General features: G+C 45.9%; 1 protein-coding gene across 1 annotated transcript in view; it reads right to left on the reverse strand.

The window, feature by feature from the left end:
* Window positions 1-27770, reverse strand: part of LOC149431416 (uncharacterized) — a 75107-nt gene that overhangs the window by 13184 nt on the left and 34153 nt on the right. Inside the window, exon 4 of the mRNA XM_089665622.1 lies at window positions 26837-26919. Coding sequence (XP_089521748.1) covers window positions 26837-26919 — 83 coding nt within the window. The remainder of the gene's footprint in view (window positions 1-26836; window positions 26920-27770) is intronic.

The following is a 27770-nucleotide window of genomic DNA, read 5'->3' on the forward strand; positions in this document are numbered from 1 at the left end:
AATTAAAGCTGACAGTCTGCAGTTAAAGTACATCTTGTTGGTTTCATTTCAAATCCATTGTGGTGTATAGAGCCAAAAATGTTAGAATTGTGTTTATGTCCCAATATTTATGGACCTGACTGTATGTGTTGGGAATATTCGATCATACAGGCCAAGGATTCTATTCTTGTAGGGATCATGAAACGAGCAGCACATCTTCAGTATTCACAGTTGTGTTGTGGGTGTTCCCAATCCACATGCACCACACTGCATAACTACACAGGAGATGTTTAATTGCTTAGTAGCTTGGGATTTACCCATCGGCTTTTCTTTCACTTTCAATGCCAATAAATTTCAATAGGCTACAAATGAAACATTTGCTGACAAGGGAATAATCTCAAGCTAATCGGTGATTTAAGATCTCCTCAGCAGTTTAGGCCTGAATGTCCAGGATATACTGCAGAAATGCTGCTTTTCAGCAGGAATTATACCCAGTCACTCTCGGTGGGTGATTGTGGCCCAGTCAAGTGAATGGGGCCTCTGTGTAAGCGCCCCACAACCGTGTGCAATGCACGTGGTTGCTGCATGCTAGTGTGTGGTCCAAAGGGTTAAAGCAGGTGGTGAGGAGGCAATATACCGCCTCACTGCCTGCTTTAACCCTTTGGTCAATGTAAGCACTTGAATTGGTCACGCTTGTCAAACGCTACACCCACCAAGCGTGACGGGGTGTATAATCCCTACTGTGGCTGTGACATGTGGAGAAATGCGGTAGAACATAGCTCAACTATGGTGTTTTACCGCCCCTTCAAACTTAGAGACCTTACTGCCCTGAGTCCCCTACAATTGTTTTGTGTAAGGCACGGGTGTCAAACTGGCGGCCCTCAAGCTGTTGCCAAATTACAAGTCCCATGAGGCATTGCAAGATTGACAGTTACAAGCATGACTCCCAAAGGCAGAGGCATGATGGGACTTTTCCGCAACAGCTGGAGGACCGCCAGTTTGGCACCCCTGGTGTAAACATACTGACCTGAACAAGAATAATACAGGAGACGAGTCCACTTTGTCTCTTGCAGCTGCTGCTGGCAAGGATCCAGCTGCACTCCCACCCAGACGGAGCGATATCAACTGCACTCCGCCTCTTTCTATCCTTACTAAGGCAGAGGTACAGAGAGGAGGAGTACAACTGATATCACTCCAGCTGGAACCGTAGAAGAGGTATTGGCCGATGGGGCCGGCTGCTCTCTCCACGGCCAGTGCGGTCCCACTGCTTCCATATGCCTCCACTAAGTGCAAGGATCTGCAGATGGCGGGTCACCAAGCCAAGGGCGTGATCTACCAGTCACCTGACCGACGGGTTGCCAACCCCGACTTTGCCGCAACCCTGTTAGTTTGAAAACAAAGCTTTCCCTGTAAAGAAAAGATACTTCTCCCGTTGTCTGTCTATGAACGTCAAACCATTGGAGGAAGCTTCCTCAGAAGTCTGTTGAGAACCTGACACCTCCGGGAATGTCCAATGCACCCCAACCCCACGGAGATTACTTGTTCCTCCCACCGACGTCACTTTAGAACACAACAGGGACCTGGAGGTAGATGAGAGGAACCACGGAGAGCAGAGGGCAGACCAGAAGATCAACGATCCCAAAACTGTTGGTTTCTTAGACTTCAGAGGAGGATTTCTCCTCAATGGAACCACTTCTGGAGAAGAATGTATTCCTTTCTTTTACAGGGAAGTGTTTTTTTGGTTTTTTTACCTGACGGTCATTTTAAAAGTGATCTCTAGGCAGATTTAATTCCTTCACGCCGAAGGAACGGGGTTTAAGATTATGTGACCGCCGTGATTGGCTGTCACATGATCGGAAAAGGTCCCGAGCGCAACAAGGAGAGATCGGGACCTTTCCATGGGACGCTGACACGTGCTGGGAAGCATGCAAGGCGCAGGCTCTCAGCACGTTTGTTTAATAAATGGTACACAAATATGCGACTGCTCAGCGTCAAGGTCCAGCCACAGAGAGGCCGCAAATTTGCGTGAAGAGGTTAAAGAGAAACCCTAAATTAACCACTTCCAGTCCGGACACTTTCACCTTCTTCCTGTGCAGGTCAATTTTCAGCGTTCAGCGCTATCACACTTTGGATGACAATTGCGCGGTCATGCAACACTGTACCCAAATGAATATTGTAGCATTTTTTTGACAGATAAAGCTTTATTTTGGTGGTATTTATTCACCGCTGGGATTTTTGTTTTTGCTATATAAATGAAAGTCCAAAATTTTTGAAAAAAGTGTTTTTCTTATAAAATTTTGCAAATAAATAATCTTTCTTCATAAATCTTGGCCAAAATGTATCCAGTTATCTTTTTAGTAAAAAAAAAATAACCCAAATTAGTTTATAACCAAAAATTATAATTTTTCAAAAAATGCTTTTTACATTTTTATTTTTTTATGTTAATTATGTTTTTTTTTTTTGTTTTTTTTACATACCGTCACCCTAGCAGTGCAGTATCACCATAGTGACACTGTACTACTTGTGGGGGGTGATGAAGATTTTTTTTTTTACACCGATTGCTTTTACACCCATAAAGGCTGTAAAAGCAATCATTTCTCCTCTCTGGCTGCATTCCTGCAGCCATTGAGAAATACTGTGAGAGCTGTGATTGGTCACATGGTACAAGACTGTTGTGAATAGCCCTGTACCACGTGATCTCTGAGATCATTCACAGATTTCACATGTAGTAAGCAATGATGTCAGAAGTGACATCTTGCTTACTACTTTTCATGTGATCACTGATTGGCCAGTCAGTGATCACATGATTGGGACCTCACACAGAGGTCCCGTACAGTGATTGGTGTTCCGATGTGTCCTCCAGACACAGCGGGCACCGTATCGCGGTGCTGCGTGCTCCCAGGGAGAGCGCACAAGCAAGGGACAGGGAGGCCGTTTATAAATAGAGGACACAGCGGGCACCGGATTGCAGTGCCGCACGCTCCCAGGGAGCATTCACAATCCAATATGGCGGGCGCCATTTATGAACGGCAACCCACCCCTGGACTGCCACCGTCCGGCCGTTTATATACAGCGGCCAGACGGGAAGGGGTTAAATTATACCTACAGCTAGAATAAGTACCTGAATAGATCCTGATATCAGAATCCAGCAATGCTCTGCAGGGAAGGGCGGGGCGTACTCTGAGCCAATCAGGGCTGTTAGTTTGCACTTTGTGGTCAAGTCCAGCTCTGTGAACACGCTGAGAGGAGAGCCCAGCGTGATCAGTGTGCTGCTCCTACAATGTCCAATCACAGCCTGCGGGCTGGGTCCTGTAAAGTAACATGGCAGCTACTTATGCTGACCCTCTGAAAATTCTGGTTACTCTGATCCACTGGCCTAAATAGTCATTTATAAAATATTGCATAAAACATCAAGGCAGCCAGGCGACAACATTTTCAAGCCGTGGCCGTCTTCCTCTCAAACTTATTATTGATTTATATTTTGACTGCAGTGTCTGTTTGGTGGTCCGGGGCACGGCTGTGCTATCTGAAAGGAAGTCTGGATCACAAGGCCGACCGAACAGAATTGTAAAGTTCTTTGGCAGATACAACAGGTCACATATATACATCTCAGATATGTCATTCGCTTGATGCCTGGAGTTCAGCTTTAAAGCAAATATGCTCATTTGTGGAGGGCAAAGCAAAAGGGTCTCTTTAATGCCCCTTTTCCAGCATCCTAACCAGACCGTCCTCCTTCTCTACTGTCCATGTGATCCACCGCCAGGACCGAGGAAGGAGGAAATAGGGATACAGGGTGGAGGACTCTCCCACCTGCCTACATGTGACAGGCCAATCACTGAGGGCCAGTGTTGTCACATGGAGGAAGAGGAGTTTCATGCCCCTCTCTACCTGATAGGGTCCCGGTTACTTTTCGCACTCGCAACGGCTGAATGGAGCAGTCATGGGGTGGAGGTACGTGTTGCTGGGTAAGGGTGCATTAAAGTGATCTTGTTGGACAAAAAACAGGTTTGCTGTAGGGTAAAACTGTGGCCAGGCTATGGACATTTTGAAATGTAGTTACCATGGAGCGATTCATCCTCAATGTTCTGAGAAAAAATATTTTCAATGTTGTTTTTTCTTGTTAGATGGTTTTGTTCTCCCCTCCCAGCTGGAAGATGGCAGTCTGACAGCTTTCCAATCTGTAATATAAACACAGAGCGGACGCACAGTGAGAGGAAAGAGCAGAGTGCAGAGACCAGACTTGTAAGTCTTCACTGAATCTTGTTTCAGGATGAACTGCTCCACAGTGCCGGCAACTACAGAGGTCACTGAGGATGTGTCTGAAAACCCATTTACTGCTCAAGAATACGTAAATATTTGAACGTCAATAATCTGGTCACAGTTCTATTGTAAGGTCATATGATTAAGCATTGTCAAATACAGTGAAGTAAAAGGCGTGGACACACCCTCCATTTTGTGCATACATGAGCCCTTATCCTGATCTAGCCTAAAACATTTCCAAGGTAGAACTTACCATGAGCCTCGGCTTAAAACATTTCTATACCCCTCAACAGCTCAAAGGACTGGAAAAAAATTCTCTCTGTAAAAGATTTCAATGGAACATCCACTAAAGGGCAATGGGGTTACTAGAGTTACATTAAATTCTACATCTACCAGTTTTATGTCAACGGTCTAGGACCGTGTGGCAGAACGTTCACCCTCCCATCTATTAGGCTTCCTATGGACGTCAACAGGTCCAGGGACCTACACTGGATTGAACCTAGACTTGGCATTAATAGATGAAGACATGGACAATCTGCATTTTAGTGTTTATCCAGAGTGCTTAAATGAAACCTTCGTAATGGACTTCCGATTGCATCAATGACACCCTTTCAATGAACTTCTATTGCTCCAATGACATCCTCAGACAGAACTTCTATTGCCCAAATTACCTCTACTAATGGGCTTCCACTGCTCCAATGACATCCTCATAATGGACTTCCATGGCCCAAATGACCTCTTCATAATGGACTTCCATTGCCCAATGATCCCCACATAATGGACCTCCATGGCTCCAATGATCCCCACATAATGGACCTCCATGGCTCCAATGATCCCCACATAATGGACCTCCATGGCTCCAATGATCACCACATAATGGACCTCCATGGCTCCAATGATCACCACATAATGGACCTCCATGGCTCAAATTACTCCCTTATAATGGACCTCCATGGCTCCAATGACACCCTTATAAAGGGCTTCTATTTCCTAAATGACACCCTCATAATGGGCTTCTACTGCTCCAATGACATCCTCATAATGGGCTTCTACTGCTCCAATGACATCCTCATACAGAACTTCTATTGGCCAAATTACCTCCACTAACGGGCTTCCACTGCTCCAATGACATCCTCATAATGGACTTCCATGGCCCAAATGACCTCTTCATAATGGACTTCCATGGCCCAAATGACCTCTTCATAATGGACTTCCATGGATCAAAAGAACCCCCACATAATGGACTTCCATGGCTCTAATGACCCCCACATAATGGACTTCCATGGCTCTAATGACCCCCACATAATGGACTTCCATGGCTCTAATGACCCCCACATAACGGACTTCCATGGCTCCAATGACCCCCACATAACGGACATCCATGGCTCCAATGACACCCTTATAATGGTCTTCTATTGCTCCAATGACACCCTTATAATGGTCTTCTATTACTCCAATGACACCCTTATAATGGTCTTCTATTGCTCCAATGACACCCTTATAATGGTTTCTATTGCTCCAATGACACCCTTATAATGAGCTTCTATTGCTCCAATGACACCCTTATAAAGGGCTTCTATTTCTAAAATGACACCCTCATAATGGACCTCCATGGCTCAAATTACCCCCTCATAATAGACTTCCATGGCTTCAAAGACACCTTCATAATGGAAGTAAATGGCTCCAATGACACACGTATAATGGACTTCCATGGCTCCAAAGACACCCTTCATAATGGGCTTATATTGCTCCAATGACACCCTTATAATGGACTTCTATGGATCCAATGACACCCTTAAAATGGATCTCTACTTTCAGGGCAAGATCCTTCCTTGTGACATCAAACAATGGCCAAAAACTCACAATGGACGCTTTCTCTGATATTTAGCAAATATATGTAATAAAATAAAAAAACAGACAAATATACATGAAAAACAAAGGAAGATTGCTACCTATATACTGTAGATAACAGCTTCCTACATTTATGAACAAACAAGTAAAATACAATTAAATTCACTTTGGTTTTAAGGACGTAGACATGGTTATATTCTGGTTTATGGGTGACCAATAACGGTTTACAATGTCTTTTACTGGACCAACCTCAACGTTTTATGAATGTAAAGTCAAAGCAATGGATGCATTAAGGCAGTCTGCGTAACGACGATCACAAATTCACGTATCTGAAGAGAATACAAGTGAAAAACTAACTTGTGTTTATATCTATAAAAATATTAGTATATGTATTATTATAAAAGGACGGCTTTGGGCTGAGAAAAGCACTGAATATCTTAGGACTGTAACAGCCCACTTCCAGACTGCAGACATTGCTTAGGGATTAAAGAGGGACGAAGTGAATTAGAAACCAACCTTTCAAAGTTAACATACACTTTAATGACACCATGGTGACCACAGATACATCTAAAAACATGGAACGAGAGGTGGTCACCTAATATCTTGTAAGTACTCACACTAGGTACATGTCCGGCTGTTGACCAGACTGCACCATTCATTATTGTGATCACTAGACTGGAAGCACCTAGAAAACAACTGCACCCTACCCCATTACAATTTAAAGTGGAACTTCTATGGCTTCAATGACCAGGTCATGATGGGTTTCTATTGCTCCAATGACACCCTCATAATTGGCTTCTATAGCTCCAATGGCACCCGAATAGTGAACCTCAAGGTCTCCAATGACACCCTCATAATGGGCTTCTATGGCTCCAATGACCAGCTCATAAAGGGTTTCTATTGCTCCAATACCACCCTCATAACAAACATCTATTGCTCCAATGATGCCCTCATAAAGGACTTCTATAGCTCCAATGACCTCAAGGTTTCCAATGACACCCTCATAATAGGCTTCTATGACTCCAACGACCAGCTTGTAATGGGCTGCTTTTGCTTCAATGCCACCCTCGTAGAAAACTTGGCTGAAAAGACACCCTCACAATGGACTTCTATAGCTCCAATGACACCCTAATAGTGGACCTCAAGGGATCTAATTACACCCTCATAATGGGCTTCTAGGGCTCCAATGACCAGCTTGTAATGGGATTATTTTGCTCCAATGCCACCATCGTAATAAACGTCAATGACTCCCTCATAATGGACTTCTATAGCTCCAATGACACCCTAATAGTGGACCTCAAGGGATCCAATGACACTCTCATAATGGGCTTCTATGGCTCCAATGACCAGCTTGTAATGGGATTATTTTGCTCAAATGCCACCATCGTAATAAACTTCAATGACTCCCTCATAATGGACTTCTATAGCTCCAATGACACCCTAATAGTGGACCTCAAGGGATCCAATTACACCTTCATAATGGGCTTCTAGGGCTCCAATGACCAGCTTGTAATGGGATTATTTTGCTCCAATGCCACCATCATAATAAACTTCAATGACTCCAATGACACGCTCATAATGGACTTCTGTTGCTCCAATGCCACCCTCATAACAGACCTCAAGGTCTCCAATGACACCCTCACAATGAACGTCTATGGCTCCAATGACACCCTTATAAAGGACTTATATCTGCCTGGAGTTCAGTTTTAAAATAGAAACTATAAAAGTGGGTTTGTATCTGCTCCACTTCTTAAAAGATCACTATTCTCATCCGTCAAAGAAAAAAAAAACAAAAAAAAAAAAACCACAAGATCGATTTTATTTTTATTAGTACTCACACGTATGGTGATGATAAAACTTTGCTCATAGCAATCACAATGACATTTAATCCTTCACAGGGCGAGGAACCCCACCACCTTGGTTAGCCCTCCTCACTGGTCCTACACATATGTATGGCGGGATGAAGTTGGGTCTTATGTCGTGTCCGCCCATCACACAGTGACGATCAGGAGCTGGTGAGCTGGGCTCTCAATCACGTGATCAATGTGATGGCCAATCACAGTGATCACAATCAACATTAAGATTTCCTGTTAAAGAGGTGGCTTCTGTCGGCAGAAGAGACTTACCAGCTTCAGAAATCAGCTCTTCTGATGGAAAAACTGTGATCCCCGGACATGAACATCCCTCAGTACACGGCTTCATGTAAACAAAGTGATGGCTGGGCTATGTCTGCCATGGTAGTACTGGACAGGAAGTCCCTCCCAAGTCACTTATTTTAGATACACCCTGGTTGAATAACCTCCTGACATTCACACATGGTTTTCATAACTTCCCTTTCTGATGGAATATGAAAAGCACACAGCAAATGAGAGGCAGCCTCGGCTGTGCATGTTTCCATAAGAGACTGTGTAGAGGGAGGATTGTCTATTCCCCCACTCAGGTCTCCGATTACACTCAGCCTCCTGCTGTGCAGTGTGTCACATCAGGTCCCCACCCCCTCCCCCTGGAAGCTCAGAAATGCTTTAAAAATTCCGACTTGTAAAACACAGGATGAAGTTTCCAGGCTTGATACTTTGATCTCGCATTTTCATTGACAGTGACTTATAAATGCAGTGATCTGAGCCTATGGAAGTTATTAAAACAGACTCTACCCTTTGTTAATTTAGGGCAAAGTAACAGATCTCTTCATAAAGCACCCCCACCAGTCACTCTGTTCCCTTCCTCCGAGGATGCATTGACTCCTAAGAAACACGACCGCTCGCCCAAATCCAAAGCACTATCTCCATTCTGGCACAAAATACACAATGTGGAGGTTGTTCCAGACCAGGGTTTCTCAACTAGGGTTCCTTCTATAGGTTGCTAGCGGTTCCTTGAGCATTTCCTGCCTCTCAGATAAGTTCCCACTGACACCAATGATCTTTTTAGCCATCTGTAAGGGACATACTTCCCACTGACCACCAATGTAAGGGACATTCTTCCCACTGACCCCCAATGTAAGGGACATTCTTCCCACTGACCCCCAATGTAAGGGACATTCTTCCCACTGACCCCCAATGTAAGGGACATTCTTCCCACTGACAACCAATGTAAGGGACATTCTTCCCACTGATCCCCAATGTAAGGGACATTCTTCCCACTGACCCCCAATGTAAGGGACATTCTTCCCACTGACCCCAATGTAAGGGACATTCTTCCCACTGATCACCAATGTAAGGGACAGTCTTCTCACTGACCACCAATGTAAGGGACATTCTTCCCACTGACCCCCAATGTAAGGGACATTCTTCCCACTGACCACCAATGTAAGGGACATTCTTCCCACTGATCCCCAATGTAAGGGACATTCTTCTCAATGACCCCCAATGTAAGGGACATTCTTCCCACTGACCCCCAATGTAAGGGACATTCTTCCCACTGATCACCAATGTAAGGGACATTCTTCCCACTGACCCCCAATGTAAGGGGCATTCTTCCCACTGACCCCAATGTAAGGGACATTCTTCCCACTGACCACCAATGTAAGGGACATTCTTCCCACTGACCACCAATGTAAGGGACATTCTTCCCACTGACCACCAATGTAAGGGACATTCTTCCCACTGACCCCCAATGTAAGGGACATTCTTCCCACTGACCCCCAATGTAAGGGACATTCTTCCCACTGACCCCCAATGTAAGGGTCATTCTTCCCACTGACCCCCCCAATGTAAGGGTCATTCTTCCCACTGACCCCCCCAATGTAAGGGTCATTCTTCCCACTGACCCCCCCAATGTAAGAGACATTCTTCCCACTGACCCAGCATGTAAGGGACATTCTTCCCACTGACCCAGAATGTAAGGGACATTCTTCCCACTGACCCAGAATGTAAGGGACATTCTTCCCACTGACCCAGAATGTAAGGGACATTCTTCCCACTGACCCAGAATGTAAGGGACATTCTTCCCACTGACCCAGAATGTAAGGGACATTCTTCCCACTGACCCCCAATGTGAGGGACATTCTTCCCACTGACCACCAATGTGAGGGACATTCTTCCCACTGACCCCCAATGTAAGGGACATTCTTCCCACTGACCACCAATGTAAGGGACATTCTTCCTACTGACCACACACTAATGTATCACGAGATGTAGATAGTCATTGTTAGGAGTTCCCTGAGACGGGAAAGTTATTCCAAGTGTTTCTCTGTGGTGAAAAGGTTGAGAAAGGTTGTTCTACACAATCTGACATACACCTTGTAAGCTGGGTATGACATGAAGGTAGACAAAGGATTTCACCCTTCACATTGGGGGAAGAAACCCTAAAGGAAAGTCCAGCCAACGCTTTTTCTTTGAGTTTGGATACAGTGAAGAAGCTCTGCAACCTCTACCATGTTCTTAGTGCTGTGTGAGCCCCATCCTTGACACCAACATCATAAAAGCCCGATCAAAGTTTTACTATTTCCCATCAACAGGGCTCTGTCAAAAAAACACTTTTTGGGGGAAGACCAAAAAAAGGGTGCACTCTGTCTCCAATAGGAAGCTTTGCCCTCACTTTCTGCGTGGTCACTGAGTAAAGGTAAGTAAAATCCAATGGGGACACAGACAAATTACTGCGGTTGGGGAGAATTCCTCCAACTTCCTGGAATGGTTGGAAAACGAGGAGAAGCAGACAGCAATACAAAAGCAAAGTATAATAGGTCAAAGGAAGCGCCAAACGAAAAATCCTTAGGAGTCCAGGACAGTCCACGCGTTTTGGAAGCTCACAATTCCCCTTCATGAGGGCTATGGGAAATGATGGAATGATAAATGAACCCAAAACTACTCCAAAGCAGACAGATCTGCAGGCAGAGGATGTTAGAGACAACAGTCAGTGCTGAAGTAGCCTACCACTACTACTGGAATACCAGAACTGACTGTTGTCTCTAACATCCTCTGCCTGCAGATCTGTCTGCTTAGGAGTTTTGCTGAATTCATTTATCATTTTGCCATTTCACCCAGCCTTGATGAAGGAGCATCATGTGGCCCCAAAATGCATGTCCTTTGCCCTGCTTCTGGTAACCAGTTGAATAATAAAGACTTTGGACTCCCAAGGATTATTCCTTTGGTGCTCCTTTTCACATACTATGCTTGGATTTCTCAACGTTGATGTATTTCCTCTCCTGGGGGGGCACATCTTTGTGATGAGCTGCTAAATACAGACCAACTGGGCACAAGTCATGACTTTGTTCACATTTTGATAACCAGTGAAAATCTCTGTCTAGCGCACCTCTACCACTACCTTTTGAGCAATATACAGGCCGGCAGCGGTCCTCGCTCTCCTAAGAAGACAAAAGGGTTTTCATGGTTATGTCCCTGAGGGATAGCGCCTCACTTCTGGTTCCTATATCAAAACAGTACAGGGGAATGTCCCCCACAAGAGTAGAGGAACACCTGAGGATCACAGCACTATAGAGGAACTTCATAGCCTAGAGCAGCTTTTCTCAACCAGGGTTCCTTGGAACCCTATGGTGACTCCAGACGTTGCTAGGGGGCTCCTTGAGCAATCAATTTCTGGCTCTCAGATGAATATCCAGTGACACCATTGATCTTTTAAGCTATCAGTAAGAGGGGATTCTTCTCAATGACCACCAAAGTAAGGAGCATACCTCCCACTGACATCACATTAATATGCCACGAGCTGTAGAGATAGTAATTGTTAGCAGGGGTTCCCCGAGACCAGAGTTATTTCAAGAGTTCCCCTGTGTTAAAAACATAGGAGAATGGCTGGCCTAGTGGTCTTTGTGAAGAGCTGGAGATGTCGGACGCTTCCTTGCTCAGTTAGAGGAACTCTGAAAGCCATGTCCAAAAACAAAACAAAAACAGAGGACAAGGGACTAGTCGCCAGCAGTGCCTGTGGTCTCCCTGCAACTGATCCTTTCCCCATTACTGACTTCTTGTTCTGTGTGGAGGTGGACATTTTGGTAGAGGCAGGGCTTTGCTTCCTCATGTCAGGGCTGCCTCCCTGATGACTGGTTGAGCAATGACAGAGGAGGAGGAAGCACAAATCCACAAATTGGATGCAACAGGGAGATCCTTGCACTGCAGGTCCTTAGGTACAGCTTAATTTCCAGCAAGGAGAACAGTGAGCAGCGCAGTAGTGACATCAGGAAATCTCACATTAAAGCTCCACAAACTAGCAGTTAGAGGAAGCAGAGCCTTAGAACTCATACGGCAGATATAAAGCTATGAGGCAGGACATTTTGGTAGAGGCAGGGCTTTGCTTCCTCATGTCAGGGCTGCCTCCTTGATGACTGGTTGAGCAATGGCAGAGGAGGGGGAAGCACAGATCCACAAATTGGATGAAACAGGGAGATCCTTGCACTGCAGGTTGTTAGGTACAGCTTCATTTCCAGCAAGGAGAACAGTGAGCAGCGCAGTAGTGACATCAGGAAATCTCACATTAAAGCTCCACAAACTAGCAGTCAGAGGAAGCAGAGCCTTAGATTTCATACGGCAGATATAAAGCTATGAGGCAGGACATTTTGGTAGAGGCAGGGCTTTGCTTCCTCATGTCAGGGCTGCCTCCTTGATGACTGGTTGAGCAATTTTAGAGGAGGAGGAAGCACAGATCCACAAATTGGATGAAACAGGGAGATCCTTGCACTGCAGGTCCTTAGGTACAGCTTCATTTCCAGCAAGGAGAACAGTGAGCAACGCAGTAGTGACATCAGGAAATCTCACATTAAAGCTCCACAAACTAGCAGAGGAAGCAGAGCCTTAGATTTCATACGGCAGATATAAAGCTATGAGGCAGGACATTTTGGTAGAGGCAGGGCTTTGCTGCCTCCCTGATGACTGGTTGAGCAATGACAGAGGAGGGGGAAGCACAGATCCACAAATTGGATGAAACAGGGAGATCCTTGCACTGCAGGTTGTTAGGTACAGCTTCATTTCCAGCAAGGAGAACAGTGAGCAGCGCAGTAGTGACATCAGGAAATCTCCACAAACTAGCAGTCAGAAGCAGCAGAGCCTTAGATCTCATGCGGCAGATATACAGCTATGAGGCTACAGAACACAAGTGCCTAGGCACCCTCACATACTAGGAAATCTATTGCAATATTTATTTTTTTTTTAGGAGGAATCCTAGACAAAAAAGGAATGTTTTTCTGTTTTTGCATTTTTAAATGTTCCCTAAAAGATGGCAAATTTTCACTGTTTTGAGATCAATTCCTGCAGTTACAGATCAATGCTGGTAGCACTTCAACTGATCTCACTGCTAACGAGAACAACAAAAATAACAAAAAATGAGCGTAGCCAGCAATATGTCAAGAAATCCTCCAACTTTGCGCACACAGCAGAATCTTGCGTAAAAGCATCCGAGGCTTGGCTGTAGTCTGATGCCGATTTGGCAGACCACAAATATTCCCGCAAACTAAATTTGTACGTCAAAACATTTAGAATTAGAAGCACGATCCTTCGTACGATCGGCGAGCCGCAGACTGAATTACATAGAACACGGCGCCCATTATCGCAGGTGCGCGAGGTTCGGCGGAAGCCTAGCCAACGGGATTCTCACAGAAAATAATAATAATAAAAAAAAAAATCCCGGAGAAGACTTCAAGGCAGTGACCTTTGTAGACACGGCGTGTGGATAAACTCTACAGACAGGAGATGAAGGAAGCAGATGGCGCGTCTCCAGGAGAGGAGCTCATGTTTAATGCACAAAGTGAAGACTTCCAGGTAAGTCCTTTTATCTCCCCTGCTACGCCACTTAACACTGAGATATGATAATTGCAAGATACTTTTCCCATGTTAATGAATTTTAATTATCTTTCATTCAGATGATCTGAACGCTCTAATAAAAGATGGGAACATCTGCAGCTGCCTGGAACATCAAGTCAGAGAGAGGAGAACAGACTCAAAATGCTGAAAACCAACAGATTACATTTAAGCCTCTTGCACACTGAAACATTTTTTATGTTTTTTTTTTTTATATGGAGGTAAAATGTAACTCATTATTTACAATGTGACTTCGCACACAGGCGCGGAAATAAGCGACGCGCATTCCTCAGTAAAAAAAAAAAATTAAAAAAGGAAATCTGCATTTTTGGTCAGTTATGTAGCCTCCCTAGCGGTCTGATGATGTCAGTATTTCTGTGCTCAAAGCGGTACTTTTTTTTGCATGAAAATGTTTTTTTTTTTTAATTGCAGGCCTGTAATTCTTAGGAATAACTCACTGAAATCTGTCCGAACAAAAGTCTAGTAAACATCCCGGGGATGATAAAACTTGAAACACGAAATCATAAATTATAATTTAATCCCTTGACGCCGACGGCACACAAATATGCGGCCTCACGGAACTGGGCTTTTTTCCCATGGGGCCGCCTATTTGCGTACCTGTCTTTGTGCTGAGAGCGAGCCACACAGAGACTGCGGTGTCACTGAGAGCCCCGGGTCCCGTTCTAACGATCGGGACCCGGGACTCCCGATTCAGAGTCACGTGATCGCTGTGATGGCCTCTGATTGGCTATCACAGTGATCAGTCACTGTGCAGCCCGGCCCCCTTGATTTTTCTCTCTCTCTATGAATGGAGGAGAGAGATACATTGTATCTAACTCCTGACAGAGAGATAAAAAAAAGTTTGTACAGAAAAAAAAAAAAAAAAGATAAATAAATATTACAAAATAAAATAACTATTAAAGAAAAATACCTAGATCAAGGTTTGATCTAGTTCAGTACCAGGGTTAGTTTTTTGATCAAAGGTCAGGATTTAAAAACAAAATTGGTATCAGTGTCAATGTCAGTGTGTTTTAGGTAAAAAAAAAACAAAAAAAACAAAAAACAAAACAAAAAAAGACAAAAACAAAATGCGCACTATTGTTTCTGGGCTGTACTCCGGGTACAAACAACAGATAACATCCACATATATGGTATCGCTGCGATCGACAAGAGCTGGAGAATTTATTTTGGGTCGTTCTATGGAGGTAGGTTATGGTCGCAACGGGACACACACAGCTAAATAAAAAAAAACTTTTTTTTTTTTTTTTTTTTTCACTATTTTGGGCCAGTTTTCCTCTGATAGTAAAAAAAAAATTTGGAGCTATCCATTACTATTTACCACCAAATGAAAGCCCAATTTGTCCTGAAAAAAATGCGGTATAATCCACCCGGATGTACAAAGTAGTTGTGATGATATGAACAGTTTTACTAACACAGGTCAACGTTGCAAAATTGTGCTTAGGCGTTTAGATTTGTTTTACCCTCGGGGGGGAAGGGGTTAATAAATAATGATAAATAATAATAATAAATGTAATTCAATAATATAATCACCAAAAACACTGAAATGTGAAATAGAGCGCCAAGTTGGCCCATCGCTGAGCTCAGTCGCAGAATCGTTTTAGTGTCTGATGAGGAATTTCCCCCACCAATCATTATCACTCAATTCTGCAAGTGGTTCTGATTTACTATCGCTGTTCTCTAGCCGCTCTAAAACCGCGTCTGACCTAAAGGGACGCTTTTTGGACGCCATGGACATTTCTCAGTTTCCAGGCAGAAAGGGCGGTAATAATGCAGGCAGGGCGCCGGACAAAGCACTCGGGACAAAATGTATGTGAAATGGTTTGATACAGGAATGTTATACTATGTGATTTTAGTGGATTTAGTGAATGCCACTTTTACAATTTTCAAATTTCCCGCCAGTTCCGTCTCCCGTACGTCCCGACGTTGCAGGGAACGGAACCCGGAAGACAGATGCCGGCATCGGCTGGAGGACATTGCTGGGGACACTGCAGGGGGGACATCGCGGGAGCGCAGGACAAGGTAAGTGATCGAGGGATCCCGGAGCAACGCTGCAGTGTATTCCCGAGTGTCGCTCGGGGGGGTTACCACTTGTGGTGCTGAAACTTTATCCCGAGCTACACTCGGGAATACCTCCAGGGGGGTTAACACAAGCATAAATACGAACGGATTTTCCCTAAGGACGTATTGTGCGCACAAATGCGGGGCTGCACATATGTGCGCAAAGCAACCACCTGAAATCGCATTTAAAAAAAAAAAAAGCAGATGCTCAAGCATCAGTACCGTGCGCAAGTGGCCTTATGCTGCGTTTTTTTTTTTTTTTTTTGGATGGCCACGTGTGTATTGATGATTGATGATGATTCTATTGATCATTCCACGTGATTAAACTGATCATGTGATATAAAAAAAAAAAAAAAAATTCACCAGAGACCATCCATCGGACCCAGGGGGTCTCCAAACTCTCAGGCCTCATGGGAAATGCAGTTCCTCAACGCCTGGAGGTTTTTTTTTTTTTATATATATGAAGGTAAAATATAACCCATTATTTACAATGTGCCTTCCCACACAGGCGTGTAAATAAGCAACGCACATTCCTCAGTAAAAAAAAAAATTTAAAAAGGAAAATCTGCATTTTTGATCAGTTATTTAACACGAACACAAATACTAACGGCTTTTCCCTAAGGACAGATTGTGCGCACAAATGCGGGGATGTGCATATGTGTGCAAAACAACCACCTGAAATCACATCTAAAAAAAAAAAAAGCAGATGCTCAAATATCAGTACTGTGCGCAAGTGGCCTTATGCTGCGTTTTTTTTTTTTGTGGATGGCCACGTGTGTATTGATGATTGATGATGATTCTATTGATCATTCCATGTGATTAAACTGATCATGTGATATAAAAAAAAATAAAAATCACCAGAGACCATCCATCGGAACCAGGGGGTCTTCAAACTATCAGGCCTCATGGGAATTGCAGTTCCTCAACGCCTGGAGGGTTTTTTTTTTTTTATATACGAAGGTAAAATGTAACCCATTATTTACAATGTGCCTTCCCACACCGGCGTGTAAATAAGCGACGCACATTCCTCAGTAAAAAAAAAAAATTAAAAAAGGAAAATCTGCATTTTTGGTCAGTTATTTAACACGAACATAAATACTAACAGATTTTCCCTAAGGATATATTGTGCGCACAAATGCGGGGATGTGCATGTGCGCAAAACAACCACCTGAAATCACATCTAAAAAAATAAAAAAGCAGATGCTCAAATATCAGTACTGTGCGCAAGTGGCCTTATGCTGCGTTTTTTTTTTTTGGATGGCCACGTGTGTATTGATGATTGATGATGATTCTATTGATCATTCCATGTGATTAAACTGATCATGTGATATAAAAAAAAATAAAAATCACCAGAGACATCCATCGGACCCAGGGGGTCTTCAAACTATCAGGCCTCATGGGAATTGCAGTTCCTCAACGCCTGGAGGGTTTTTTTTTTTTTATATACGAAGGTAAAATGTAACCCATTATTTACAATGTGCCTTCCCACACCGGCGTGTAAATAAGCGACGCGCATTCCTCAGTAAAGAAAAAAAAAAAAAAAGGAAAATCTGCATTTTTGGTCAGTTATTTAACACGAACATAAATACTAATTGATTTTCCCTAAGGATAGATCGTTTTTTTTGTTGGATGGCCGTGTGTATTGATGATTGATGATGATTCTACTGATCATTCCATGTGATTAAACTGATGGCATATTAAAAACCCACCAGAGACATCCATCGGACCCAGGGGGTCTCCAAACTATCAGACCTCATGGGAATTGCAGTTCCTCAACGCCTGGAGGGTTGTTTTTTTGTTTATATGGAGGTAAAATGTAACCCATTATTTACAATGTGCCTTCCCACACAGGCGTGTAAATAAGCGACGCGTATTGCTCAGTAAAAAAAAAAAAAAAAAAAAGGAAAATCTGCATTTTTGGTCAGTTATTTAACACGAACACAAATACTAACAGATTTTCCCTAAGGATATATTGTGCGCATAAATGCGGGGATGTGCATATGTGCGCAAAACAACCACCTGAAATCACATCTAAAAAAAAAAAAAGCAGATGCTCAAATATCAGTACTGTGCGCAAGTGGCCTTATGCTGCGTTTTTTTTTTTGAATGGCCACGTGTGTATTGATGATGATTCTAATGATCATTCCATGTGATTAAACTGATCATGTGATATAAAAAAAAAAAAAAAAAATAAAAAAAAATCAGAGACATCCATCGGACCCAGAGGTCTCCAAACTATCAGGCCTCATGGGAATTGCAGTTCCTCAACGCCTGGAGTTTTTTTTTTTTTTTTATATGGAGGTAAAATGTAACCCATTATTTACAATGTGCCTTCGCACACAGGCGTGTAAATAAGCAACACGTATTCCTCAGTAAAAAAAAAAAAAAAGGAAAATCTGCATTTTTGGTCAGTTATATAACATGAACATACATACTAACGGATTTTCCCTAAGGATAGATCACTTTTTTTGGATGGCCACGTGTGTATTGATGATGATTCTACTGATCATTCCATGTGATTAAACTGATGGTATGATATATAAAAAAAAACCCCAAAAAACCCCCAGAGACCATCCATCGGACCCAGAGGTCTCCAAACTATGGCCCTCTAGCTGTTGCAGTACTAAAAGTCCCACGCTACGTCCTGATGTCACTTCCGCCCGGCGGCCATCTTGGCTGGTTTTGTCCCTACGTGGCCTAACCCATGGTGGCTGGAGAGGCCAGGCACACCTGCTCAGAGATCCGGTTCCTCCCGGCACCACGACTAACTGGACATCCATCTGTCCTCCTCGCTCCAACCTTGGGACCCACCATTGAGCACCAGCTACCACGGTTACCTTGGCCCCTGGAACCTCAGCCATCCGCTCCAGAGATGACGTCCTCCTATTCACTATTTGATACCTGATGCACACCAACCTCTTGTGAGTTTTTTTTAACCTGTGTGCAATAAACTTTTACCTTCTTACTACACTTAGCCTGGCGCACCTCTCTCACCTCTCTCTCCTCTGGGAGTCTTGCCTGTGGCTGTCGGTCTTGCAAGGCCTCATGGGAATTGCAGTTCCTCAACACCTGGAGGGCCATAGTTTGGAGACCCCTGATCTGACCAATCCAAAGAGCTCTTGATTGGTGGTGGCTCTGCTGAATCGATTGTCAATTGCTTCTGATTGCTCGAGTATATGGCGCGTATATCTGTACTATAGCGATCTGCTACAAACATTTATAGGGAAAGTGGATCCCAGGAATATCCGATTGCCTTTCGGGGGGTCAGGAAGGAATTGTTTCCCCTGCAGGAGCAGATTGGATCGTGCTTTGCTGGTTTTTTTGCCTTCCGCTGGATCAACTGGATTGTAACTTTTTTTATGGTTGAACTGGATGTAGTTTGGCTTTTTTCAGCCAGACTAACTATGTAACTATGCTTCATGCATTCCATCCTCACTTTAAATGCAACGACTGTATATTTGCCACATTTTTTTGCCCTATTTCGGTATGTTTTTAGGCGCACTGCCTATATTTCACCTATGACTCTGTATCAATTTTGAGAGCCACGGATGGCTTTTGAATGTATCCTCCATTATTGATGTGTTTTATATCTCCGTAGTTTGGATGTCACTTCTGCTAAACACATTGTCTGGAAACGTGGCCATACATTTGCTGTAGTTTAAGATCAATAAAACGATTGACCAAAAAAAAAAAAAACAAGAAAAACACTTGACTGGGTGATGGTCTAGGACAGGGGTGGGCAACCTGCGGCTCTCTAGCTGTTATGGAACTACATTTCCCAGAAGGCATTGCAAAGATGACAGTTACAGCTATGACTTGCAGAGGCATGATGGAACTTGTAGTCCTGCGGCTCTCAGGTTGCCTACCCCTGGACTAGGAGAAACCTTCGATGTGGAAAAACTTGGAGCTGCATATAAATACAAATGTTTCCCGATACGAGGCACAAACCTGCCCCCAGTATTTGTATGAATGGACATCTACCAGTGTATGGTCCTCGTGGGGTCATGCTGGAACTTGCATCTCCTCAGGTCCTGGGCAGGGGCTCCTCTCTGACAGAACATTTAGCTCTGTTTTTCAGGCTTTGCTGGGTCTTTGCCTTTGGATGAACTTGTGGGTGTAGGATTATAACCTTTCTTATGGTTGAATGGCCTTTTGTCTTTTTTCAGCCAGACTAACTATATACCTTCCTCCTGGTCCTTCTACTCTTACTTCAGATCTTTATCCCTGACCCTCCACCCTTCCCCAAAAAACTTTTTTTTTACCCCCCCTTGACCCAGGGCATGGTGTGGTGTTATCCCTTTATTGATGCAAGGTGGGAGGGAGAGGTCGATTGTACGCCCCCCCCCTTCCCCCCCCCGTTATCTGGGAGGGGATGGCCCTCATGACCTTCCATGGTCAAAACCTCAATACACAAGAGTGACCCACCGGATTTCCTTTGATCATTTTTTTTTTTTACATGTACTTGTATAGCGCCATCAATTTGTACAGCACTTTATATACAGGCGGTCCTCGCTTTACGAACGCCTCGGTGAATGTAATTTTCGGTTCACGAATGAAAATCCATTGAAAATAATCGCTCGGTTTACAAATTTTTTTTTCGCAATTTGAATGGATTAATTGGTTTTCAACGCATTTACTGTTTTTTAATCATGTCCCTGTACAGTACTATGCCTTTATAAAGAGTTTAAGACTTTTTTATGACCTTGGGGACGGATTAATTGGTTTTCAATGCATTTACAAATTCATTTCTAATCACGTCCCTGTACAGTATTTATGCCTTCAAAGTGCACTTTATAAAGAGTTTTGAACAAAAAAAAAAAAAAGACTTTTTTTTACTTTCTTCTGACCTCCGGAACGGATTAATTGGTTTTCAATGCATTTACAAATTTTTGTAATCATGTCCCTGTACAGTATTTATGCCTTTAAAGTGCCTTTTATAAAGAGTTTTCAACAGATAAAAGACTTTTATCTGACCTCCGGAACAGATTAATTGGTTTTCAATGCATTCCTATGGGAAACCGCGTTTCGGTTTACAAATTTTTCGCAATACGAAAAGTCCCGCAGAACAAATTACATTGTAAACTGAGGTACGCCTGTATATTGCACATTCACATCAGTCCCCGCCCCCGAGAGGCGTACAATCGAAGGTCCCTAATCCACATTCATACATTCTAGGGTCAATATAGACAGGAGCCAATTAACCTCCTAGCATGTCTTTGGAGTGCTGGAGGAAACCGGAGTACCGGCAGGAAACCGGAGTACCGGCAGGAAACCGGAGTACCGGCAGGAAACCAGAGTACCGGCAGGAAACCAGAGTACCGGCAGGAAACCAGAGTACCGGCAGGAAACCAGAGTACCGGCAGGAAACCAGAGTACCGGCAGGAAACCAGAGTACCGGCAGGAAACCAGAGTACCGGCAGGAAACCAGAGTACCGGCAGGAAACCAGAGTACCGGCAGGAAACCAGAGTACCGGCAGGAAACCAGAGTACCGGCAGGAAACCAGAGTACCGGCAGGAAACCAGAGTACCGGCAGGAAACCAGAGTACCGGCAGGAAACCAGAGTACCCGGAGGAAAACCTCCAGTCAAACAAAACTCCAGGCAGGTAGTGTCTTTGCTGGTATTCGAACTGGTAACCCTAGTTCTGCCACGCAGCCGTGCTAACCACTTAGCCTCCATGCTGCCCCACTCGGAGCGTGTATTGTTCCTTTTTGCTTCGGTAATGTGAAGAGGAAAGGACAGTGCCGGTGTTGCACCGTGGTGTCTAATACCATTACTTCATCTACTGCCAATTGTTTTGGAGATTGGCGCCTACAGCCATTCCTACTTTCATAATCATAAATGGTGGACCTTCCCAAGCAGCACTGGGTGGACCTTCCCAAGCAGCACTGGGTGGACCTTCCCAAGCAGCACTGGGTGGACCTTCCCAAGCAGCACTGGGTGGACCTTCCCAAGCAGCACTGGGTGGACCTTCCCAAGCAGCACTGGGTGGACCTTCCCAAGCAGCACTGGGTGGACCTTCCCAAGCAGCACTGGGTGGACCTTCCCAAGCAGCACTGGGTGGACCTTCCCAAGCAGCACTGGGTGGACCTTCCCAAGCAGCACTGGGTGGACATTCCCAAGCAGCACTGGGTGGACCTTCCCAAGCAGCACTGGGTGGACCTTCCCAAGCAGCACTGGGTGGACCTTCCCAAGCAGCACTGGGTGGACCTTCCCAAGCAGCACTGGGTGGACCTTCCCAAGCAGCACTGGGTGGACCTTCCCAAGCAGCACTGGGTGGACCTTCCCAAGCAGCACTGGGTGGACCTTCCCAAGCAGCACTGGGTGGACCTTCCCAAGCAGCACTGGGTGGACCTTCCCAAGCAGCACTGGGTGGACCTTCCCAAGCAGCACTGGGTGGACCTTCCCAAGCAGCACTGGGTGGACCTTCCCAAGCAGCACTGGGTGGACCTTCCCAAGCAGCACTGGGTGGACCTTCCCAAGCAGCACTGGGTGGACCTTCCCAAGCAGCACTGGGTGGACATTCCCAAGCAGCACTGGGTGGACATTCCCAAGCAGCACTGGGTGGACATTCCCAAGCAGCACTGGGTGGACATTCCCAAGCAGCACTGGGTGGACATTCCCAAGCAGCACTGGGTGGACATTCCCAAGCAGCACTGGGTGGACATTCCCAAGCAGCACTGGGTGGACCTTCCCAAGCAGCACTGGGTGGACCTTCCCAAGCAGCACTGGGTGGACCTTCCCAAGCAGCACTGGGTGGACCTTCCCAAGCAGCACTGGGTGGACCTTCCCAAGCAGCACTGGGTGGACCTTCCCAAGCAGCACTGGGTGGACATTCTCAAGCAGCACTGGGTGGACCTTCCCAAGCAGCACTGGGTGGACATTCCCAAGCAGCACTGGGTGGACATTCCCAAGCAGCACTGGGTGGACATTCCCAAGCAGCACTGGGTGGACATTCCCAAGCAGCACTGGGTGGACATTCCCAAGCAGCACTGGGTGGACATTCCCAAGCAGCACTGGGTGGACATTCCCAAGCAGCACTGGGTGGACATTCCCAAGCAGCACTGGGTGGACATTCCCAAGCAGCACTGGGTGGACATTCCCAAGCAGCACTGGGTGGACATTCCCAAGCAGCACTGGGTGGACATTCCCAAGCAGCACTGGGTGGACATTCCCAAGCAGCACTGGGTGGACATTCCCAAGCAGCACTGGGTGGACATTCCCAAGCAGCACTGGGTGGACATTCCCAAGCAGCACTGGGTGGACATTCCCAAGCAGCACTGGGTGGACATTCCCAAGCAGCACTGGGTGGACAATAACTGGAGTCCTTTCAATAGGCAATTTATCATTTGGTTTTCAGATTCAAGGTTGTTAAAAGAAATTCTGAAGAGCTAAGAAGCGGATTTAGAAGGAAAACCAGAAAAATACAAAAACTCTGCCTCCTACCAAATGTCCTCTACACAGCAATGGAGAGGAGGTGAGAATTTCTGTGTCTACTCGGAGTGTATGGCCATGGAAACACCCCCCACCCCCCTGTCCTGAATGGACTGTCGCCTCTCGCTACGGCAACCTATGGACAGAAGGACAGTGAGGGATGAACTTCATAAATGAACTGGGAAGTCTTCCTGGCCATGGAAAACTCCAGATACAGGGGAAAAAAGGTGCCTAATGACACCTTGTACACATCAACACTTGCTGCCATAGAAGACTTGGGCCCCTCCCCCCGCCCAAGAATAAGAACTGGTTAGAATGTTAATGAAATTGCTCCACCCTCTCCAGATAAGCACCACCCCTTCCCTAAGCTGTGCCACTGCTGTTGTGAAAAGCCGATCCTCTTCATCATAAGGGAGGAGGAACTCCGGAGAAAGACAACGGGTCATCCATGACCTACACTAAGCTCCTATGGTGTCAGTGAAGGCTGAGACTTTATACCAGGTGGATATAGAATAATGGACTCATAATTATACAGATGACCTCTGAGGGAAATACGAGGGCTAAGCCAAACTAATGCAAAAGTGGGAAAAACGTTTTTTTTTTTTTTCATTAGCTTACATAGGTCATTAAAATCTCACGTTGGAGTAACTCTTCTTTTTCATTGCAGGTAAATGATGGATTCCAAGCAGAAGCAACGTGCCGTCATTGAGTCCTTGATGGAGGAGGGGCGCCGTCATTGAGTCCTTGATGGAGGAGGGGCGCCGTCATTGAGTCCTTGATGGAGGAGGGGCGCCGTCATTGAGTCCTTGATGGAGGAGGGGCGCCGTCATTGAGTTCTTGATGGAGGGGTGCCGTCATTGAGTTCTTGATGAAGGAGGGGCGCTGTCATTGAGCTCTTGATGGAGGAGGGGCGCCGTCATTGAGTTCTTGATGAAGGAGGGGCGCCGTCATTGAGCTCTTGATGGAGGAGGGGCGCCGTCATTGAGTTCTTGATGAAGGAGGGGCGCTGTCATTGAGCTCTTGATGGAGGAGGGGCGCCGTCATTGAGCTCTTGATGGAGGAGGGGCGCCGTCATTGAGTTCTTGATGGAGGAGGGGTGCCGTAGTTGAGTTTTTGATGGAGGGGCGCCATCATTGAGCTCTTGATGGAGGAGGGATGCCAGATGTCCGACCTCCACAGAAGGTTATGCAGATGAAACCACTGACGAGAGAAATGTCTCATCTTTGGTGACGCTTGTGAATGGTGTCATCTCCGTAAACATTCTGTAGCCTTCTGTGGATATCATCCAGAACTCAATGACGGCGCCCCTCCTTCATCCAGAACTCAATGACGGCGCCCCTCCTTCATCCAGAACTCAATGACGGCGCCCCTCCTTCATCCAGAACTCAATGACGGCGCCCCTCCTTCATCAAGAACTCAATGACGGCGCCCCTCCTTCATCAAGAACTCAATGACAGCAGCCCCTCCTTCAAGAACTCAATGACGGCGCCCCTCCTTCCTCAAGAACTCAATGACGGCGCCCCTCCATCAAAAACTCAATGACGGCACCCCTCCATCAAGAACTTAATGACGGCACCCCTCCTTCATCAAGAACTTAATGACGGCACCCCTCCTTCATCAAGAACTTAATGACGGCATCCCTCCTTCATCAAGAACTTAATGACGGCATCCCTCCTTCATCAAGAACTCATTGACGGCGCCCCTCCATCAAGAACTCAATGACGGCGCCCCTCCATCAAGAACTCAATGACGGCGCCCCTCCATCAAGAACTCAATGACGGCATCCCTCCTTCCAGAACTCAATGACGGCGCCCCTCCATCCAGAACTCAATGACGGTACCCATCCTTCTTCAAGAACTCAATGACGGCACCCCTCCATCAAGAACTCAATGACGGCACCCCTCCTTCATCAAGAACTCAATGACGGCGCCCCTCCTTCATCAAGAACTCAATGACAGCGCCCCTCCATCAAGAACTCAATGACGGCACCCTTCCTTCATCAAGAACTCAATGGCGGCGCCCCTCCATCAAGAACTCAATGACGGCGCCCCTCCATCAAGAACTCAATGATGGCGCCCCTCCTTCATCAAGAACTCAATCTTGGCGCCCCTCCTCCATCAAGAACTCAATGACGGCGCTCCTCCATCAAGAAATCAATGACGGCACTCCTCCATCAAGAACTCAATGATGGCGCCCCTCCTTCATCAAGAACTCAATGACGGCGCCCCTCCATCAAGAACTCAATGATGGCGCCCCTCCTCCATCAAGAACTCAATGACGGCGCTCCTCCATCAAGAACTCAATGACGGCACTCCTCCATCAAGAACTCAATGACGGCACTCCTCCATCAAGAACTCAATGACGGCACTCCTCCATCAAGAACTCAATGACGGCACTCCTCCATCAAGAACTCAATGATGGCGCCCCTCCTTCATCAAGAACTCAATGACGGCGCCCCTCCATCAAGAACTCAATGATGGCGCCCGTCCTTCATCAAGAACTCAATGATGGCGCCCCTCCTCCATCAAGAACTTAATGACGGCGCTCCTCCATCAAGAACTCAATGATGGCGCCCCTCCTTCATCAAGAACTCAATGACGGCGTGCTGCTTCTGCTTGGAGTCCATCATTTACCTTTAATAAAGGAGAAGAGTTCCTCCACCAACATGTGACACTTGAAGGACCTATGTGAGGTAATTAAACAGCTACGCCCGCGGTTGCATTACTTTCGGTAGCGCTCTGGTAATAATGGACACCGCTCACAATTCTAAAGATCGCCTTTGATGGAAATATCTGAAAGACGAATTTATACCTCAACAATTATCTGTGTATGTACGTAATACCGGGGGATGGTCCTGACACTCATTAGAACCTCAGATGAGCTGGAGAACATCATCAGTATTGCAGGACAAGTGCAGCTGAATGTGGCCACCTAGAACTAACTATAGATTTGTCCTTTCATGGACGGTAAGGACCGCGCACCCTCCAACCACGCGCCCTCCAAGGATGCGTCCTCCAACCACGCACCCTCCAAGTTCAGATATTAGACGAGAAATCGCGCACAACACTGGCAAGCTGAACTCCAGGCAAACCGCTAAACACACAATCGTATATCTGGGAGATGTTCTACCTGCCAAGGGAGCTCCGATTCCCCACAGCTGTTCTTGTGATCCCGGACACCCCCCCCCGCCAGATAACCGACCTCCACAACAGCACCACAGCATGGCTAACGTCCCCCTCCCCCCCGGATTGGACGGCAGCATCCTGGTCATCCCTCTGCTCTCCGCTGCAGTCAGCATGACTGGCTCCTAGTTTTGCCCCTCCATGTGCAGAGGAGTACAGGAGGCCGATATACAAACAAATTCAGGTACTTACACTTTGTTGCATTGAAGAAAACATGAAAGTCATATAAACTGCATCTAAATATCTGCCTGGAGTTCAGCTTCTATGTACTGTAGTGTATGGTCATGTGACTCACGGCTGGACGGTTACTTACTTGGTGCTGATTGGCTTTGGCCAGCTGACGATTGGCAGACTCCACGCTGGAGGCAGCAGTCTCAATGTTGGCTTCAATGCTATCTGTAAATCCAGAACACAAGATTATTAGAGGTACAATGAGCCCCTTCTCTGCTCTAGAACCCCGAGGGCCCGCCTGCACATCATGGAGTTTCTGAGGCCTAACGCCATGTTTCTGTAATGGGTGGATTCCGCCAAGCTGGCCCAAATGAACAAATTCCCTTACTAATGGAAGTGCCCGTTGTGTCAGCGCTGTATATGTCAGGGGTCTCCAAACTTTCCAAACAAAGGGCCAGTGTTCTGCCCTTTAAATATTAGGGGGGCCGGACTGGGTCCAGAGGAAGTAGAAAATGTCCCGACATCGGAAGAGCAAACAATGCCATAGGCTTGGTGGTCAGTTGGACAAACAAAAAAATATTATTGGTGTCAGTAGGAGAAATAGTAGCCCATTGATGGTGTCAGTGGGAGGAATATGGGGCACTATTCCTCCCACTGACACCATCAATGGGGCACTGGAGGAATCGATGGTGTCAGTGGGAGGAATAGTGCCCCATCGATGGTGTCAGTGGGAGGAATAGTGCCCCATTGATGGTGTCAGTGGGAGGAATAGTGCCCCATTGATGGTGTCAGTGGGAGGAATAGTGCCCCATTGATGGTGTCAGTGGGAGGAATAGTGCCCCATTAATGGTGTCAGTGGGAGGAATAGTGCCCCATTGATGGGGTCAGTGGGAGGAATAGTGCCCCATCATTGGTGTCAGTGGGAGGAATAGTGCCCCATCATTGGTGTCAGTGGGAGGAATAGTGCCCCATCATTGGTGTCAGTGGGAGGAATAGTGCCCCATTGATGGTGTCAGTGGAAGGAATAGTGCCCCATCGATGGTGTCAGTGGAAGGAATAGTGCCCCATCGATGGTG

The sequence above is a fragment of the Staurois parvus genome, unplaced genomic scaffold (genome assembly GCF_062004578.1).
Source record: "Staurois parvus isolate SC_StPar_1 unplaced genomic scaffold, SC_StPar_1.0 ptg002274l, whole genome shotgun sequence".
Lineage (NCBI taxonomy): Eukaryota > Metazoa > Chordata > Amphibia > Anura > Ranidae > Staurois > Staurois parvus.